General features: G+C 52.5%; 1 protein-coding gene across 3 annotated transcripts in view; it reads right to left on the reverse strand.

The window, feature by feature from the left end:
* The window catches only part of ARAP3 (ArfGAP with RhoGAP domain, ankyrin repeat and PH domain 3), a 24180-nt gene extending 11651 nt beyond the window's left edge, over window positions 1-12529 (reverse strand). For 2 of the 3 annotated variants that reach the window (XM_059417784.1, XM_059417783.1), the window contains exons 1-17: window positions 12450-12524; window positions 10310-10850; window positions 10131-10192; window positions 9914-10025; window positions 6059-6259; window positions 5831-5900; window positions 5463-5583; window positions 5180-5364; window positions 4973-5079; window positions 4516-4715; window positions 4337-4422; window positions 4016-4198; window positions 3737-3872; window positions 3005-3121; window positions 2427-2574; window positions 2216-2318; window positions 142-361 (exon numbers count right to left, since the gene is read on the reverse strand). In XM_059417784.1, the coding sequence (XP_059273767.1) occupies window positions 142-361; window positions 2216-2318; window positions 2427-2574; window positions 3005-3121; window positions 3737-3872; window positions 4016-4198; window positions 4337-4422; window positions 4516-4715; window positions 4973-5079; window positions 5180-5364; window positions 5463-5583; window positions 5831-5900; window positions 6059-6259; window positions 9914-10025; window positions 10131-10192; window positions 10310-10833 (2575 nt within the window). In that variant the 5' untranslated portion in view covers window positions 10834-10850; window positions 12450-12524. Of the gene's footprint in view, window positions 1-141; window positions 362-2215; window positions 2319-2426; window positions 2575-3004; window positions 3122-3736; window positions 3873-4015; window positions 4199-4336; window positions 4423-4515; window positions 4716-4972; window positions 5080-5179; window positions 5365-5462; window positions 5584-5830; window positions 5901-6058; window positions 6260-9913; window positions 10026-10130; window positions 10193-10309; window positions 10851-12449 lie in introns of all 3 variants that reach the window. The other variant, XM_059417785.1, reaches the window with a different exon arrangement.
* Between the last annotated feature and the right edge of the window lie 6461 nt (window positions 12530-18990).

Raw genomic sequence — 18990 nt, forward strand, 5'->3', positions numbered from 1 at the left:
CTGTATCTGGGCAGTCTGACTCCAGAGCTTATGCCCGAATCCACTATGTTCTGCTCTTTCCCATAGTGACCCCAAACAGATGAATGTTCACTGCCCCCTACTCCACGGCCACCTTTCATCCCCGTCCCCACCCCTGCTCACTGATTTCCTGTAGCCGCCGCAGATGCACCATGTCCTCAGGGGCTGGAGGGCCAGGGCCCGATGCTGGACACAGGAAGAGGAGATCACCACGAAGAAGTCCGAACCCTGACAGCCAGAGGCCAGGGGCCAAGGCTGAATGGGTGGGAGAGCGCAGCCACAGGCGGCCCAGCCGCAGCAGCCCGGGGCCCAACAGCTGGTGGCAGCTCAGCGGGGAGAACCACTGTGAGGCAAGAGGAGGACATGGGGAACAAAGAGGGTGAGGAAAGAGACAAGACGTAGGGGAGAGAAATAAGAGTGAGAAGGATAGGGAATGATATGAAGAGAAAGCAAAAGAAAGAGAGGAATGAAAAGGGATTGGAGAGAGCAGAAAAAAGACCCAAGGAGACAGGAGATGGATGGAGAAAGGAAAGAAATTCAGTTCAATTTAATTTGCTCTAGTGAACACAGGGCATCATCCTGTCCTTTGCAGGGTATTGGGGCCAGAAGGAATAGGGAGCCAAAATGCTATAACTGAAGAGTCACAATGCCCTGGGAAATCCCAGCATCCTAAGGGGCCAGAGAGGCTTCATAGAGAAACAAGGGTCTGAGGTGGTCCCGAAGGAGTGCTTTCCCAACCACCTGTGGGGAAGGAACACGGGGTTCTTCTTTTTGTTGTTATTGTTCAAAATTCCAATCTGTTACTAACCAGAACTTTCATTTGAAAAAAGAAAAAAAAAAGAAGAAGAAAGAAAGAACTACTAGCAAAGTGAAATGAAAAAAGAAATGTAAAATATAAGCCCCCACTTTAAGAAATTAGATTCTACACCTAAAATCACTTTGTTCCACTGCTAAGAAAGATTCGGAACGCTCCCTCTCAAGTTCTGTTCTTATTCTGCCAGAGGCCATGACAAAGAATGAGCCAGTGCGGTGTCCCAGGCTGCAGACTGCGCTTTGGGTAGCACGGCCTTTAAGGATGAGCTACGTTTTTGGAAGTGCAGCTGACAATCAGAGGAGATAGCCTGGAGGCCACAAGGGCCATGACACAGCCCTGAAAGGACACACAGACCACTTCTTGGCTGGCAGGAGTTCTATTCCTCTAAGCAGAGTGGGGGAGAGTGGGGTCAGAGGCCAGAGAGCAGGTGAGCATTTCCCACAGAGGAGTGTCACGGGCTGCAGAGCCGACCAGGTAAGGCCAGGAGGAGGCCCTTGGGCTTTGGTAATGGGAAGTCACTAGGCACCCCACAGTGTGGCTGCTCAGAAGACTGGCAGAGGTGGTGCAGTGGCAGCCACAAGGGATTAAGGAGGAAGTGCAATCCCGCCAGGGCACACAGCCTTCTGCCAGGCTGTCGGGAGGCAGTGTGACGAGCTGAGGGTAGAGCAGGGCTGAGAGAGAAACTGGGTAGGGATGGGAGCGACTGGCATCCTCATCACCCACAGATGGAGGGCCTGTGTGCGCCAGGCAGCAAGGGCCTCACATGTTACTTAATCCTCGACCCCGAGGGGTATGTCTTGTATACCCACTCTATCCCTGTAGAAAAGCTCATGAGGCTGAAAGTTGAAGGACTCAGATCCCAGCATGTCTGATTCTAGGGTGTGAATGTTTAACTCCAGAGAGAGGGTGCAAGACAGAGAGACTGGCTTGCCTGGGAATGGAGATGCTGGGCATGTAAATGCAGCCTTCCCTCTGGACTGGAAGAATTTGAGGGAGGGGGAAGAAGGAGTTAGAGGCAGCCTTTCCTTGGGCAGAGGCCCTGCACAGTCAGGTTTGGGCCATGACCTTTGGAGACAGAGGTCTATTTTCGATGTTGGGCTCTGCTGCCTCCTAGCTCTGTGACCTTGACCAAGTGACTTCATAACCTCAGTGACTCTGTTTCCCTATACGTCAAATATTGATAATCCTTTCATCTGAGGGTTGCTCTGAGAGTTAAATGAGATATTGAGTGGATAGAACCTCACACTGGTCATAGCACAGCAGTTAATCTTAGTTGTCAATGGACAGTGGTGGGAGTGGTTATAGGAACAAGAGAGGGCAGAATGGGGGCAGCTGGGGACAGGAAAACCACGAACTGTCGGGGAGGGTTCTTGGCTGGCTCACCTTGCCCACAGCACTGGTCCAGGCCTCCAGACTGTCAGCTCCATCTGTGCCAAAATGCTGGATCCTTCCCCCGGTTAGAATGAGCTCAAAGGAAAAGGGGAATCTAGAGAGAAAGTGAGGTCAAGGAGGAGAAAGGGGACCAATACGGGGCTGGCAGGCTCAGGATCGGGAAGGCCAAAGTGGGGGTGCAGGGAGCGCCGGGTGCAGTTACCTGTCGAGGTCACCTGGGTCTGTGGGTGGGGGACTCACACCCAAACATACAACATCCTGGGGCTGGATGAGGCTGAGGGGTTCAGGGCTGCTTTCCGATGCAAACATTTCCAGAGCCGCTCTCAGCACACACCATAGTCTGGGGGGAGCTACGAAGGAGGCTGATGGTCAACAGGCAAAGCCCCTCTGTCCCTACTATAATAATTCCCATTTGCCAGACAATCATGCCATACCCTCTGCCTACGTATGATCTCATGTGATCTTCACAATTCTATGAGGTAGGCATCACTTTCAATTCTCTTTTGCCCATGGGGAAACTGAGGCCCAGAGTTTGAGTAGCTTGCCCAAAGCACACAAAAAGGAGGTAGCAGAAATATGATTTGGCCCAGGCAGTCTGACTTCACAGCACAGGCTCTCAGCTCTCACCCAGTGCTGCCACTGAGTATGGTCCCCCTGTTATTCCCAGCACCCAGCCCATGCCAGGACGTGGCCCTGCTTGCCCTTCCCAGCCCTCTGTGGTACACTTTTGCTCATCCCAGTTTCTGCCCCATCTCCTCCCACCCTCGGCTCCCCTCTCACCATCCCGGCCCCTGCGAGGAGGTGGTGGTCCAGCTTTGTTGCTGATGGGACCACAGTACAGGAAGCTGCTGTAAGTGGCGGGCACCACCACCTCATTGTATACACCAGGGGAAGGGTCTGCAAGGGGAAGAAGTTGTCAGTTCAGGTGATGGCCTGAGCCCCCTGGGGAAAAGGATCAGATTGAGGAAGACAGTGGGACCTGATTCCACTGGCAGCATGGCCAAGTCAAGCCCAGTGGAGCCAGACTCCTCACCTCCCACATTAGAAAAGAGGGTAACAGGAAGTGAGACTCCAGCCCTTGCCCATTCTTGTCCCCACCAGTGAGCCCACCAGCCACTCAGCCCAGGGGTAGGGGCCTCTGAGCGTGGACCATCCTGTAAGTGTCTCAGCCCCTCTGCCCTAACCACTGGAGGAAAGCCTCTTTAGATGACCACTTCTATCATCAGACTTCTCCCAGGGAGATGAGACCTCGCTTATGGATTCACCTTGTCAGGGGTAGACCAGCACTAACACCTCAAATGTCCAAATCCACCCCAGGCAGTGGCCACCATTGGGCATTGCATGACATCAGGAAATAGACCTTAGGGGATCTAGAAGTTTGGGAAACTGCCCAGACTGGGCTATTGTGATGGCCTGAGGAAGAGGATATTTGGGGCTTCCTGGAACAATCAAGGCACAGGTCAGGGCTGAGAATTCTTGGAGGGTGAAAAAGGGGACCCTTGTGGGAATTACCTGGGAGCTGGAGACCGGGGAAGCTGCCATCGAGGGCTGCGGGGGACCAGGGCTCCTCGCCCTCAGAGGCCTCAACACAGAGGAGCTGGGTCATGTTCTTCAGCAGGTTGGGTCCTGCCACAGCGGCACACAGTGCCTGCAGGGGGGAAGGGCCTCTGTCAGTGCCAAGACCCAACCTGAGAGCATGGGGACAGTCATCCAGTCATCAAAAACAGCCCCTACCACCCCAAGTCTAGGCATTTTAACTTAGAGACTACCCTCCTCCCCATCAGCTCCTACCTGGAGAAGCTGACTATGATCTGGATACTGAGGGTGGGGCTTCCGGTAGAGACCCAGGCGGTACTTCCGAGAGATGAACTCTCCCCGGGGGCCGGGGCTTGTGTCTGGATGCAGCCCCTCACCTAGGGGTAGTGCCCCTGCCCAGAAGCGGTTGGCACGATCATTTCCCAGGACAATGAACAACTGCAGGATGACAAGGGGCAGAGGCAAGTAAGAGGAACTCAAGGGTCTCAGACATTTCTGCCCCCAAGCTGGGCCCAAGGCCTTTTTGGGATGCTCTTCTTCCCTCTTCCCCACTTTCTCCCTCTTCAGACTCCTCACCTGCACTATTTCATTACTCCAAACACTTGTGTCCAGCTTCAGGCTCTGTACCTTGGAGATCCCAGAACCCAGGGCCCGGTGCTGACCTGTTAGGGTATGGAGGGTATGTGGCACGGATGCTTAGAGGCCCCCGACCTAGGCCCCCCACCACTGTTTCAGCCAAAGGCCCCAGCCCTCACCTGCGCACTGCTTGCAGATGACCACCCCCAGGTTGACAGCAGCCCAGTCTGGGCGGGAGGCCCCACAGTCCGCACAGTGCCGGTTTGCCCGATTGGACCAGATTTTCTCAGCCACCTCGTAGTCAGACAGGGTCTCGGTTACTGCTTCCTGCAGAGCGGCCGCCCAGCTCTGCCGAGCCCCCCCAGACTCGGCTGTGAAGCTGAGGGGTGGACAGCCAGTCTGTGGGCATGGAGACCCCCTCCAACCTGTCCCATCCCACTGGCCATTCCTGCAGGAGCCACCACTGGCCACAGCTGGGCCAGTCTAGACCCTCCTGAGACCTTGACCCTGTTCACTGGACTCCTGTGAGAGCACACCCACTGACATCCTACTGAAGAGGCCTCAGTCCTCTGCCCACCCTGTGCCGCCTGCCCAAGTCTCTCCCCCAGCCCTGCCTCCTGCCAGTCTGGGCCCCACCTGAAGCAGCGATGTGGGGTGAGCAGATCAAAGCTGCGGCTCTTGGTCTCCCGGACACTGCAGCCTTGCAGTTCAATGAAGCAGATCCCGATGCCCGAAGAAAAAGCCTGGTGGGGATGGGGGGGAAGGTGCAGCATTGGAGCAGGGACAGTGAGGTGCCAGAATGGATTAGGCCAGGCTCCTTGGCCCCGGCCCGGCCCTTCTGACCTGCTCACTCTTGTACAGCGCCAGCTCTCCAGGGCTCAAAGCAGCAAAAACCTTGGCCTTGTGTCCTCGAAGCTCCAGCATGCCTGTGCGGAGGGGTCGGGGTGGCTGAGGGGGCCGGGGGTTGCCCAGGAGGCGCTGCTCCCTCAGGCAGGATTGCAGAGTGGAACACCATGTGTCCCGCTGGGCTGGTAGGGGACAGAGAGGCCGGTGAGCCAGCAGGCCGTGTCCTCACACGGCCTTCTTGCCCCAACCCGGGGGGCACACAGCAGGCCCCGATTCTCACCCTCGCTCTCTGTGCGAAACACAAATACCCTCTGGCCAGTGATGACCTGGAACTTGTTGTCCTTGCTGCTGCGGGTCATCTCGATGGCAGTGAGAGGGATCACCCCCTTGGGGAAGGGATCCTACAGAGACAGTCCAGGGACACAGAGGGACAGAAACTCAGCCATGTGTGCTGACCTGGGAGTCGGCACCCACTTTTTTAATGAGGTCAGCACTCATGTCACAGGCAGTGGGATACGGCCGCTAGGTTAGCTACTTTAGATGCTGACATCAGTCATATTGTACCCCCGCATCACGGGCTCCCCATCCTCCTGTCCTCAGCCCCCACCCTTTTCCTAGCCCCGACCCAGCCTCTCGCCAGACCCTGACCTTGTCACTGCCGAAGTACATGAGACTCCTTCCGTTGAACTGCACAAAGCGCCTCTGGAAAACGTAGTTTCTGGGGACAGGAGGGGCCAAGATGAGTGAGCGGTGGAGGCTGTATCCTGGGGGGCTCCTAGGGTCTGGGAGCACTGGAGACCTGACCCCCACCCCACCCCAGCCTCACCCTTCCCTCTCCTCCCTCCCCTCCCTCCTTTTCCCTTCCTAGCAGCCCACCCCTGAGGGGAGAGCTTGTCTAGCCAGCCACTGAGAAGGGGTGAGGGGCGGTCTGCTGTGGAGGAGAAGCTGGCATAGGGTGAAATGAGGTCATCGTTGGTTTCCACGTCCAGGGTGGGCAATGAGAGGTTGGAATCCCCAGGCAGCTCAAGGCTGGCATAGCCCGCATCCTCCCGTGCCTCCAGATCCTGCCGGCTGAGCCTTAATATGGGGCAAGACAGAGAAACACACGTTAGACCCAGTTCCCCGGCCATCCTCACCTGCGGTGCTTCGTACGATGCCTGGCAGGTCCTGGAAATACGGAGTTTGGGAATGCAAAAGATTAGCCTAGAGTTTCTTCCCTGAGCACACTTAGATTTTTGGTTAGAGCAATTTCAGTCCCTCTCCTCTGCCATTAGTATTACTTGGTAGAAAACGTGGGGAAGGGCTGCATATCTCACTCTCTGTCACAGATGCTGGTATCTGATCAAGAAGTCTTCTCAGTCCTTTCTCCAAAAAGGGATTGACCTTCCCTCCCTGGACCAAGTTCTGGCCGATTCTCAGTAGGGTGCTGTGAACTACCTGACTGGTCACTTGCTTCCTCTCAGGGCCTCCCTCCAACACCTGTTTTTCTACCAGCCCCAGAATGCTCTTTTAAAAATGCAAGTGACATCATTTCACTCCCTCCTGCATGAAATCCTGCAATAACTTCCCATTTGCAATTAGGATAAATCCAAATTCCTCACCACAGGCTGCAAGATCTTGTACAATGAGACCCTCGGCCAATCCCCTGCCCTCTTGTTGCATCACCCTAGCCTTTGCTTTCTACCGTTCAGCCACATTCTCTTCTCTTTCAGAATCTTTGCACATGCGGCTGCCTCTGCCTAGAACATGCGTCCCCAGTCTGCTTTTCCCCATCTTTTAGGTCTTTGCTTACACCATCTTCCCAGAAAGTCCTCTATTATTCTGTCACTTTCCAGTAGTCCTTACCTCAGTAGCACAAAATCACTTGCAAAACCTTAAAATACAGGTATGTGGGCCCCCTACTAGACCCCTGAGTTTGATCTGGGAGTGGGGCCCAGGCATTTCTAGCTCTGAAAGTTCCCCCAGCTATAGCACAGCTAAGGTTGAGAACCACCTCTCTACCCTCTTTGTTTTCTACTTCACTGAGAAATTGAAGCAATCAGACAAGAACCCCACAGATTCCCAGTGTCAAATTTACCAAGTTCACACATACTTTGCATTTCTTCTGCCACCATCATAAACATCCCTGTCTGAAGCCAGTCCCTCCTCTGAGCACTGTCCTCTCACCTACGCAAGGACATTGCTCCAGACTTTCTCCCCTTTCTGTCCCCTACAGCAGCTAATTTTCCCTCCCTCCCAGATCCCTCTCTCCCAGTCCACCTATAAACATATATAACAGTCCATCGTACAAAAATCATTTCCTGGCTTCATTTCCACTATCGACAACCACTCAACTCTGCCCTTCTCTGCAGAAAAACTCCTCAAAAATGTTGTTTATACATTCCAACTTCTTCTGTTACCTCCTGAGACCATTCTGAGGCAGCTTTCACCTCTACCCCTTATCAAGGTCCTCAGTGACCTCCATGTTGTCAATGCCAGAGGCCAATTCTCAGTCCTCATCTTCCTTGATCTCGGCAGCATTGGATACCAGCGACCTCCCCCTCTTCCTTTCTTCCCTTAGCTCCTAGGATGCCACATTCTCCCAGTTTTCCTTTTCCTTCACCAGCCATTCCTTTTCAGTCTGTTTTGCTGGTTCTTCCTCTTCTCCCAAACCTCTTGATAATGGAGTGTGCCAGGACTCTGATCTTGGCCCTCTGCTCTAGCGACATGCACTCACAGCTACATACACTGACCTAGAGGCTGACAACCCACAAATCTAGATCTCCAGTTCAGACCTCTCCCCTGAACTCCAGACTTGGATATCCAAGGGCCTATTTGTTATCTCTTCTCAGGCTTGTAACATATACCTCAAATTCAGCACGCCCAAAATGGAACTCCTGATTTCCTCCCAACCCCTGGCTTCGTACACCGTCTTCCCCATTTCAGAGTAGAGCAATCCCAGGAACTTTCAGTTGCTCAAATGGCGCTATCCAACAGAACTCAATGTGAGAACCACACAAGTGATTTTCGATTTTCTAGCAGCCACATTAAAAAATAAAAAGAAACAAGTGAAAATAATTGTAATAATATATTTTATTTAATCCAACATACCCAAAATATTAACATTTTATTATATCATCTGTATAAAAAGTAAGATCATTTATGTCTACTTCTGTTACACACACACACAGTATTACTTTGTTCATACTAAGTCTCTGAAATTTGGTAGTTGTAGAGTTCCAATGCATCTTACTCCAGACTAGCCGCATTTCATGTATTCAGTAATCACATGTGGCTAGTGGCTACCACGCTGGACAGGGTAGGCTCAGTCTGAAACCTCTGAAGCAATTCTTGACTGCTCTTTTTCCTCACACCCCAACTCCTTAGGACAGTTTGCCTTCAAAATATAACCCAAATCTAGCCACTTCTCACCATCTTCACTACTGTGACACTCGCTGGAAGTGTCACCTAGATTACGGGAGCCACCTCCTCACTTTGGTCTCTCTGCTTCTGCTTTTGCCCCCTACAGACCATTCCCAACACAGCGACCAGAGGGGTTCTTAAAATGTAAGGCAAAACCCTCCCAAAGGCTTCCCTTTCACTTTGAGTCAAAGCGAAAGTCCTTACAAGGTCCTACCTTTGGCCCCTTTGACCTCTGTGTCATCATCTTTTTCCTGCTCTGGCCACTCTGCCCCAGCCCTGCTGGCTTTGTCACCATTCTTGGGTCCCCCTGAAAGTCTCTATTCTGGCCACTGTCCCCTGCCTTGGGACACTCTTCTCCCAGATACTATCACAACTAACTCTTTCACCCTCTTCATTTTGCTCAAATAACAATCTGGCAATTCTTTTTTTTTTTTTTTAAGATTTTATTTATTTATTTGACAGAGAGAGAGATCACAAGTAGGCAGAGAGGCAGGCAGAGAGAGAGGGGGAAGCAGGTTCTGAGCAGACAGCCCGATCCCAGGGGCTTGATCCCAGAATACTGAGATCATGACCTGACCTGAGGCAGAGACTTAACCCACTGAGCCACCCAGGCGCCCGTACTCTGGCAATTCTTAATGAAGAACTGCAGGGTGTATCCCCCTCAGTCCATCCCGGCCTTCTTACCCAGCTCTATTTTTTTCCATCGCATTCACCATCTTTTAACATATGAAATAACTTACTTTTTGTTTCTATTTTTATTTGACTATCTGCCCACAGGGGCTGGGATTTCTGATCTATCCCAAGTATCTACAATATCTCGCATGCAGTATGTGCTCAGTAAAGATGCCTTAAGTAAAAGCATGAAGGGGTACCTGGTTGGCTCAGTCATTGAGCATCTGCCTTTGGCACAGGTCATGATCCTGGGGTCCTGGGATTGAGCCGCATCAGGCTCTCTGCTCTATGGGAGGCCTACGTCTCCCTCTCTCTCCACTTCCTATTGTGCTCCCTCTCTCGCTATCTCTCCATCAAATAAATAAATAAAATCTTAAAAAACAAAAATATAACAACAAAAGCATGAAAACCACTTCTCCCTATTTTAAGTCATATATTCATTTGTTTGTCTGCTTGCTTCCTTTCCTGTCTGGCCCACTGAATCATAAGCTGCCTGAGGAGGAGACTGGGTCTTTCCTAATCCTGCTGTATCTAGAGTACCCGGCTGGCACACAGTGGACACGCAACACACACTTAATGAATAATGGGTACACAGCCACCGCCAACTGCTCCTCAAGCATCCCTCTTCCTGCCATCACCACCCTACTGACCACTCACCTTTGTTCAGCCCTGTCCTGACAGACATCTCTGCCTTCTCTCCTGTCCGCGGGCCCTGGGGCGCCCACAGGCTGGACACCATAGTACAGGCAGCCAGGGTCCATGATGTGTACTGGCAGGGAGAGGAATGGGGGAGACAGGGAAGAGGTCAGATGGGAGTGTGTGCAGTCCTGAAGGGCCTTGTTCCTCTCCCCCAAATCCATGCTAACCCACCTACCTGTGCCTGCTGTGGGCCTGAGGGCAGGGGTAGGGGCAGCTGCCTGGGAGCTATCTGGGGCCCTGAGGGAAGAGGTCTTAGTGATCATTAAGGGAGAGAGGAGACAGGACTAGCCCTCATGTCCTGCTCCTCCCGGCCCCCACCCAGCACTGGCTCCCAAGGAAGCCAACCCCACTCACATGTCCTGAGCTGTCTGGGCCCCGCCTCTTAAGTCCAGGCCAAAGTAGATGGCGTTGGGCATCATCTCCATAGTATTCAAGGCTGAAATTTGCTCAGAGGAGGAGGTGGGGAGAAGCGGGGACTTGGGGCTGGACTCTGGGCTCCTGGACACTTCGGGTCTCCAGAGGGCTGGGCTCACTCCAGGCCTTTGGGTGGCAGTAGGGCCACTAAGCCCACCAAATACCGTCCTGGGCTTAGGCACAGGCTTGGGGGGCTGGGCTTGGGGCGCTAGGCTAGGGGATGGCTCCATGGCACTGTCCGACTGGGGATCCAGGGAGCTCTCTGCAGCACCTGCCTGCAGCAGGCGCAGAATGCGTTTCCGGTGCCCTGTGGCGTTGATGCCCAACTGCCTCAGCTCGTCGTGGCCCAGGCCCCGGGCTGCAGCTGCCGTGGCCAGGCCATGCCTCCGGAACGTGTCTGCATACTGCTCCAGGTGCACCGTGGCCAGCCACACAGCGATGTCCAGGTCCTGAGGGGCAGCCATGGGGGCTCAGGCCATTGCTGGGGGGAGCGGCAGGGTGAAGGGAGGGCTCAGGTTGAGATTCCCCCTCCCTGTCCCAAAGTCTGAGGTCTGGACGGGGTGGGTACCAGACTTCAGTCTTCCTCCAAAGAAAAATAACCAGTGGCCGGCAATCTGGAGGAAGAGCCATCCCAGAAATCAGACGGGGCTTTCTTATTATAGGAGAAGTCCTTTGTGTGCAGGTGAGGACACTGAGGCCCAGAGAAGGGAAGAGGCTTGCCCCAGGCTCACAAGGAGCTGGTGGAAGTGTTGACCTCCAAGCTCCTGCCCCACCTAGGTCTGCCTCTGCTTGCCTGCACACTCAACCAGGTAAGCACAGGGCAAGAGGAGAGAAGCCTGCAGGGCAAAATGAAGTGGGACGGTGGGGAGGAGGGGCCCCATGATGTGGTATAAGTGGGGACAGGGGCAGCTGTAGCATGGCAGAAGGAAGGAGGAAGGAGGTGCAGCTCCCACTCCCCCTGGTTTCCAGAACCGAGGTCCAGGCTCTCGGCCATCCTAAACCTGGTCATTCCCAGTTCCTCCTCCCCTTCCACCTATTGTCTCTGCTCAGACTTCCTTCCTGTCCCTCCGGCCCTGGCCGCCCCCACATCCTGTCTGCCTTGGTCAGGCTGCCCAGAGAGCCCTAAGTCCCCCAGCAAGTAGGGTCCTGGCCCGAGGCAGAGACCACTTGGAGTGAAGCTAGGGTGGAGAATGGGGTCAGAGAGAGGCAGACAGGAAGCCAGGGGTACTCCAGGGTCTTCCCTCTCCACCAACCTGCAACATGTTCACACATGTGTATGCACATGTGAGCACCCTCCTGTAGGGACTCAGAAGTGCGAAATGACATCCGTCTGCCTCTGCTTTCTCCAAGTCTTCCTCTCCAGAACCTTCCCGTTCCCTGCACCTGCCCTTGAGCTCAGGTCTCTGAGGCTCTGTCCCATTCTGCCAAACTGCCCCTGACCCTGGTCTATTCTCTGGACTCGACTCAAATTCTGTCTCCCTGAAGTGTTCTCTCTGCCTGTCCCTGTCTCTACAGCACTACATCTGTCCCCACTTCTACCTAAATCCATCTTCGTTCCTCTCCTTCTTTTGCTCTGTATCATTAAGCCTCTCCTTGCCTCAGTCTCCAATTGTAACTAGACCTTTAGATGTACGTGAATCCAGGCTTCTGTCTCTCCGCCTCTGCCTGTTAGGCTCCCTCCCTGTTGCTCTCTGTGGAGTCCTGACTAGGACGGCCTGTCGCTCCCAGCATCAGTTCTGGCCTCTCTGCCTCTCTGCGGTCGGGCCCCATCCCCAAGCTTGTTAGGGCCTGACTCAGAGCCCAGTTTCCCAGTGACTCAGACCCATCCGAGGGCACGGGACCGGGAACCGAGAGGTGCGCTGGGGCAGCAGTGGCGGGGGCGGGCCGGGCAGCACCGGGCTGTGCGGACTGAGACAGGGGAGGGGGCAAAGAGGGAGGGGGCAGAGGCCGGGCCACCGGAGGGAGGGGCGGGTCGCGGCGGGGAGGGGGCAGGGGAGGGCCGCCGGCGCGGAGGGAGCCCTCGAGGAGGGGACGGGGAGGAGTCTGGGAAGCAGGGGCCCGTGGACGCGGGGGTCCTCACCTCACTACGCGGCCGCCGTCTGCTCCCAGTGCCTGTTGCGCCGTCCGAGTCTCGGGCCGCGCCGCGCCGGCCCCGCCTCCCCTCAGCCCTCCCTCGACGGGCCGGGCCCCGCCCCGCCGGCCGGTTCCCTCCCCGGGCCCCCCACCGCTCCTTGTGCAAGCGCCGGCCTTCAAAAGGTCCGGCCTCCTTACCCAACCGCGGCGCTTATCTCGGGGCCTGCCCAGCTCTCTCTCTCAGGGGCCGAGAAAGGGACCGGAACAGGGCTGGAGGCCAAGACAGGCTTAGAGACAGGGACAGAGGGGCAGAGCCCAGAATGGAGGTGGGACAGGGGTAGAACCAGCGCAAAAAGGAGGGCGCTGTGTGGAGCACGGCTTTGCGTCCCATCTGCTGTTCCCTCCCCGTCGTGCCAAAAAAGGAGGCCGAGGGGTTGGCCCTAAGACCCCAGAGTGGCAGGCCGTCTCCCACGCCCAGCACGGTGGCTGGACCCTGGCACCCTGTTAATGGGAGTACGGGAGCAAGCATCCAGAAGATTCCGAGAGCCATAGGCTGCCAAGCTGGGGACTCCTTCAGTGGCAACCCAGCGATTTGAGGTGGGGGATAGGGGCAGATGCCCAGCCGAGGAGTCCCCATCCGCTTCTCTCTCCCCAAGGGCCATGCATGCCTAAGTCTCTTCTCAGAGGTGAACGACAGCAAGGCCACACTCTACTCCCAAACCAGGGCTTGGGACTGCCCTTTTGAGGACAAGCCTGGTGCCTTGCAAACACAGTGACCCAGTAAGCACTCTTTTCTTCCTTGGGAGAAACCCCTTCTCCTTCTCTTACAGTAATCGGGGTGGGGGTGGGGGGCTTTGTTGTCTGAAGAGAAATGGATCCTCTCCTCTTCCCAAATCTTGCTTGGAGCCCCAGCCTTGGAGTCTGTCCCCCAGAACCTGAGGCACTTCCCCCTCACAGCTGGACTGGCTTAGCTCTGGGGTTAGGGGGGAGGAGGCGAGCACCGTTGTCTGGCTGTGTTTTCCTGTTTGTATGAGAGGAAGTTGGCTGTGAGTCAGCAGACACAGGAGCTGTCAGTAGCTAGGGGAAGACCCCTGCCTCAGCAGAAGGTAAAGGGAGTGTGGCAAGTGGTCCCCACCTCTCCCAGCTGCTCCAGCTTGGAGAGGATGTGCCATCTTCAGCCTCCTGGAGCTCTTCTCTCTGAGAAAGAGAGTGATAATAATAATTAATCACTAAAATGGCCATGGTAATGGCTACCACTGACAGAGAGCAGACTCTGTCCCAGGCCCTGTGCAAATACCGCGTTGCAAGTTTCCATTAATTCTCACAACTCTTAAGATAGGGGATTTTATCACCTCCATTTTGCAGATAAGGAGACATTTTTCTGGATGGGCAACTGTGGGGCCAGGAGAATGCTCTTCACCCACCTCCTACTCTAAAGACTGAAAATTGACCTCAATGAAAAAGGCCTCAGCTGCTTCTCTCTGAAATCCATTCTCTCCTGGTTTAAAGCCAGCATCCCACAGGGCTGTCTCCAGCCAGTGACCAAACTCAGTAGAGATCCTAAGGTAGGCCCATTCCTGGAAAATAATGGGACTCCTCTGACAGCTGACCTTGACTCAAGAGTCCCTCCTGTGCCCTTGATGAACTTTCCTTCTACTGCACAGGGGTCTGGGATGCTTCCTCCCAATCTTCCTTCCTTCACTCTCTCCATCCCTCTCCCAGCCTCTGGCTCCCTTCCTCTCCCACATTTCCCTGTAACTGCACAAAAGAAAGGAATCGGGTATATTACTATGGGGCACAGGGATTTTGGAGGGATAGGTTTTGGGGGGTCCTGATCAGGAGCTAAATGCAGGAGTTCTGAATCTTTTGTGGGTCAAGTTCCACTGTGGCTCTGGTAGAACCTAGGTACCCAGTCTCAGAATAATGCTTTAAAATGCATAAAATGAAATATGTAGGATTACAAAGGAAACCAATTATATTGTAATACAGTTGTAAAACTATTTTAATGTGATACCGTAATATATGTGCTTCTTTATTAATGCTTTAAATAAAATCTAGCAATGGGTTGATACCTCACATAATTTTGAAGCTGTGAGGAGCATAAATGATATTTCAAAATATCTGCAATACTGTAATAGGATACAAAAATATAAGTGATTTTTATTGGTGGCAAAGCCATAATTATGGCTAATACGACTGGTTTGTGGCTACTGTCATAATTGAAAGAAATGCTAAATTTCAGCTAGAGATTAGTGAAAATAATATAATATTTTTTCCCATCCAAGTTTAGTGACTTCACATTAAGGATACCTGAGTTAAGAGTGTCAGGGCTGAGCTGCAGAGAGGGAGACCCAGCTCTCTCCTGAGACCCAGGCTGGTTTAACCCTTTGGGGGTGGGTGACAACTCTGAACCCTGGGTTTACCCCCCTTCCCTCTTTCTCCCTGGCTCTCTCACTTTCTCTTTGTCTCTGTCTCTCTCTACCACGCACCTCTCATATCTGTTTCTCTGTTTCTATTATTTCTGTCTCTTTTCTTATTTGTTTTTCTGTCTTCCTTTGAATACATTTCTTTCTTCATTCTGAATCTTCTAATGGTTCCTCTCTGTGTGTCCATCTCTCTGCCTTTTCTTTCTCTGTACCTCTATCTGTGTCTGTGCCTCTCTCTTTGTCCCCTTAATCTGTCACTGAGGGGACAGAGCAAATTCAAAGGATTGCTGTAGCCTGAGCCCAGTGGGGCAAAGACAATGCCAACTCTCGGGTTCTTGAGAACTAGAAGAGGGTGTATCTCTGGGCCTGCAGCTCTGGCTCCAGAGGCAAAGGTCTTCCTTCCCCACTCCCTCTTCCATTCTCAACCTCCTTAAGGGCAGAAACAGGTCAAGATAGAGATGAGTGAGAATGAAGGCAGTGAATGGAAACATTTCAGGCTTTGGAAGGTAAGAGCTAAAGCGTCGGTGACTCTGAGCTTGGATACAGTGTCTCTTTCTCCAGACTCCCAGGAATCCCGATGTCAAGGCTATCTTCTGCCTTCCTCTGTGCCTGGGCAGAGAAAGGGAAAGTACTGACCAGGTCTGGTGTGCAGGCACAGGGACTCAGAGGTTAAGCCAGCAGCAGATGTTTGCCCTGGTCCCCAGTGGGTGGGCAGAAGGGAGCTCAGTAGGCTCAAGGAAGAGGAGCACAGAGTTCTGGGATTGATCTTTCCTGAGTACTTAGAGTGGGGTAGAGCAAGCAAGTCAACTGTTTCCCTTGGGGTGGTATATGCCTTCCAAGAAGATTTAGATGAGGAGAGGACTGTTGGTCTAAGAAAGATGGGAACAGAGAGTGGTCACGGAATGCCCTAAAAGAGCTGAAGTCACCTAGGAAAAGAGAATAGAAGAATGGTCGTGTGAGAGGTGAACTAGTTCATAGGAGTGAGACTGAGACTGCGTGGGTGGCTAGTGTCCCTTGGAGGGGCTGCATCTTTGAGAGGTTGTCGTGGATCCCTGCCCTTTAGCCAGACCTCCATCATCCTCATTGTCCAAGGGGTTTACTACAGCAAGATCAGCAATGCCAGGCTGAGCCAGGGAACTCACTTTACTCACTTTACTGCCATGGCTGGGAATCTGGGCTGAACTGCCATTCCCTTTTGGGATATCACCTGTGAGTCCTTCAGGGCCTGCTGGGCTCAGGGTGATAGGAAAGGACCCTCTCCAAACCTTAATCCTGGACTCCCACCAGTTCGCCCTGGCAAGAGAAACGCCATTATTGACCCTCACCATCCAATCTGCCTGCCCTGGTCTAATCCAAATGACAATTGCAGAGCTCATGTGACCCAGTGTATGCATGGAGCCACAGTTTAAAAATAAGGGACAGCCCAGAAACAAAACAAAACAAAAAAAAGAACAGGTTTTCAGTGTTTCATCTCTCAAAAGATCTGACAACCTACAGCAACACTTCTGTGTTGGTCATAAATCTCAGTGGTCTGGGACTTCTCCCTCAGCTACACCCCACCTCCCTAAAGTCCTCCCCTTGGCCAGCACAGTCTTCCTCTTACTCATACTCTTTACTGTGCAGTTTGATTCAGCCTCGCTGGCATTTTGCAGGGAAGGAGGAATAAGAATAAATCTGACTGACGCGTGGAACAAAAGGGGTGCTAGTGAGCAGAAGGGCAGAACCAAGCAGTGGGGATTGGGGAAGGGACTTTCCAGTTCTCTCTTTGCTCTTCCACCTCCGCATCCAAATCATGGTCCACTACAGCCGCAATCGCTTTAGAGGTCATTTTGTTCCCCAAAAGGGGATGGTACAATGACGCAGGTAAGGACAGCTCCAGAGTCCCTTCCTGACCCACCTCTACCTGCTGTGTGACCTGAGCAAGTTACTTAATCTCTCTTCACCTTGGTTTCCTTTTCTGCAAAATGGAGAGGTTAAAGTAGTGCCTATCACAGGGTTGTTGGAAAGCTTCATCTGTGGAAATATACAGGTACATGGAAAGGGTGTGATACACTCACTCTAAGCACTCAGTGAATGTTTCCCATTCCTTATTTCTGTTTGTGCGTCACTTCCACAGTGGCTCTGGATTAAAACCAGCTTACCTATCACTCCCTCGTTCTGGTACATGCCAGGATCTTGTTTTCATCGACCACCCTTTTGCCACATTGGACCACATTGTTCTCATCGTGCTTCTCCCACTTCCCAAGGTTGTCATCTTATCGATTCCACCTCTTGTGTTACTCCTCACCCAGTATCCCAGCACCCCTGCACTCCTGATCACCTCAACTGTCTCCAGAGGCCTCCAGGGCTCATTGGTTCTCCTGCTTTCCTGTTGGGCAGTAGAGGGCACATGATCACCCTCGCTGGGTCCTAATGAGATGGGCCAATTGGAGTGGGCATGGACTCTGAGGAGCATGTTTCTTGTAGGAAGGAACACTTCCATGCAATCATTTCATTTATTTCTCAGATTTTTATTGAGCATCTCTTCTGGACTAACCACTGTTCAAGGGTTTAGAGATATAACAATGAGCAGAAATAGACTGTGGGGAGCTTGTTCTACTACGGGAGTGAGACATTTACAAAGAACCCCCAAATAAATGTGTAGAGTCATTACAAAGCAAGATGAATGTTACAAAGGTGAGTAGTATAAGAGTATACATCAGAGGAAGCTGATCTAGTCTGGGGGGTCTGGGAAGGCCTCTCGTAGAAGCCGTGTTTAATTAAGCTGAGATCAGAAAGAAGGGTTAACTGGGGGTGGGAAGAGAATGTCATAGGCCAAGGAACCACATGTGCAAAGGTCCTGAGGTGGGAGCAAACCTAGTAATAGAGACAGAGCAAAGAGATGGAAGTTTGAGGCCACCTGAGATTCAGGGTGAGACCTCAGGGGCCAGGCCATGTAGACCCTTGTAGTCCTTGGGTGGGATTTGGTCTCCATTCCAAGAAGAGTGTAAGCATGGGGTGATATGTACAGACTTGGACTTTAGGAATGCCTGCAGGGAGAATGTTAGGATCAGCACAGCTCTCCCCACCTCCAATTTCTCTGGCCTGAGGACTGCACCACCTCCCCCACTCACACCCCTCTCCATGAAGCCCCTCCCCATTGCCCTTCTCACATTTTTGTGAGGATGAGGTCATCATGGGGGAGGGGAGGGAGTCCCAGTCCTCTAAGCCTTCTTTATCCTAAAGGGCTAGGGCAACCCCCAACACAGGGAGGGGGGAGGGGAGAAACAGACTCAGTACCTCGCCCTTCCCCCCATCTAAAGCCCCAACTAGAGCCCTGTTTCCTACCATCCCAGACTGTTGTGGAACAGTGAGCCGTAGGTATAAGAAGATATTTTTATGCAATCTTACATTTTATGAAGGGCATCTCATCTTGCCACTACCACTGACTTCCACTGGGGCCTTAGGCAGCTGACCCCCTCTTGAGGTCTCAGTTTCCCTGTGCAAGTTTACTGGAGTGGGATCTAAAGTTCCAGATGGTGACTGTAGTTAACAATACTGTATTGTATACTTGGAATTTGGTAAGGCAGTGGATCTTAAATGTTCTGACTACACATACTTGCAAAACGGTACGTATGTGATGGGACTGATGTGTTAACTAACTTCATTGTGGTAATCACTTCCTAATATATATATATATAAATCAAATCATCAAGTTGTATACTTTAAAGTCATACAATTTATTGAGCAATTATACCTCAGTAAAGTGGGAAAATTTTTTTTTTTTGTAATGGGCAGCACAGTCCAATAGAACTTTCTTACTGAGGAACATGTTCTGCATCTGTTCTGTCCAACATGGTAGCCACTAGATACCTATGGTCATGAAGACACTGACAAGCAGCTGGTGAGCCACAGGAGCTGGATTATTTTATTTTATTTTTAATCTACCCTTAAATAGCCCCATGTAGCTAGTGGCTGCCATACTGGACAGCACGGGAAGATCATAAACTTTTATGAAAATCTGATGACAGTTATGGACTCCTCCTTAGAAAAATATCCACGTGCTCTATCAGAGATGGGCCCCTCTGGTCCCATTTCTGTATCCCAGGCAAGCACAGCTGACTGGCTGGAGCTCAGATCCTT

This window comes from Mustela nigripes, chromosome 12 (assembly GCF_022355385.1).
Source record: "Mustela nigripes isolate SB6536 chromosome 12, MUSNIG.SB6536, whole genome shotgun sequence".
Lineage (NCBI taxonomy): Eukaryota > Metazoa > Chordata > Mammalia > Carnivora > Mustelidae > Mustela > Mustela nigripes.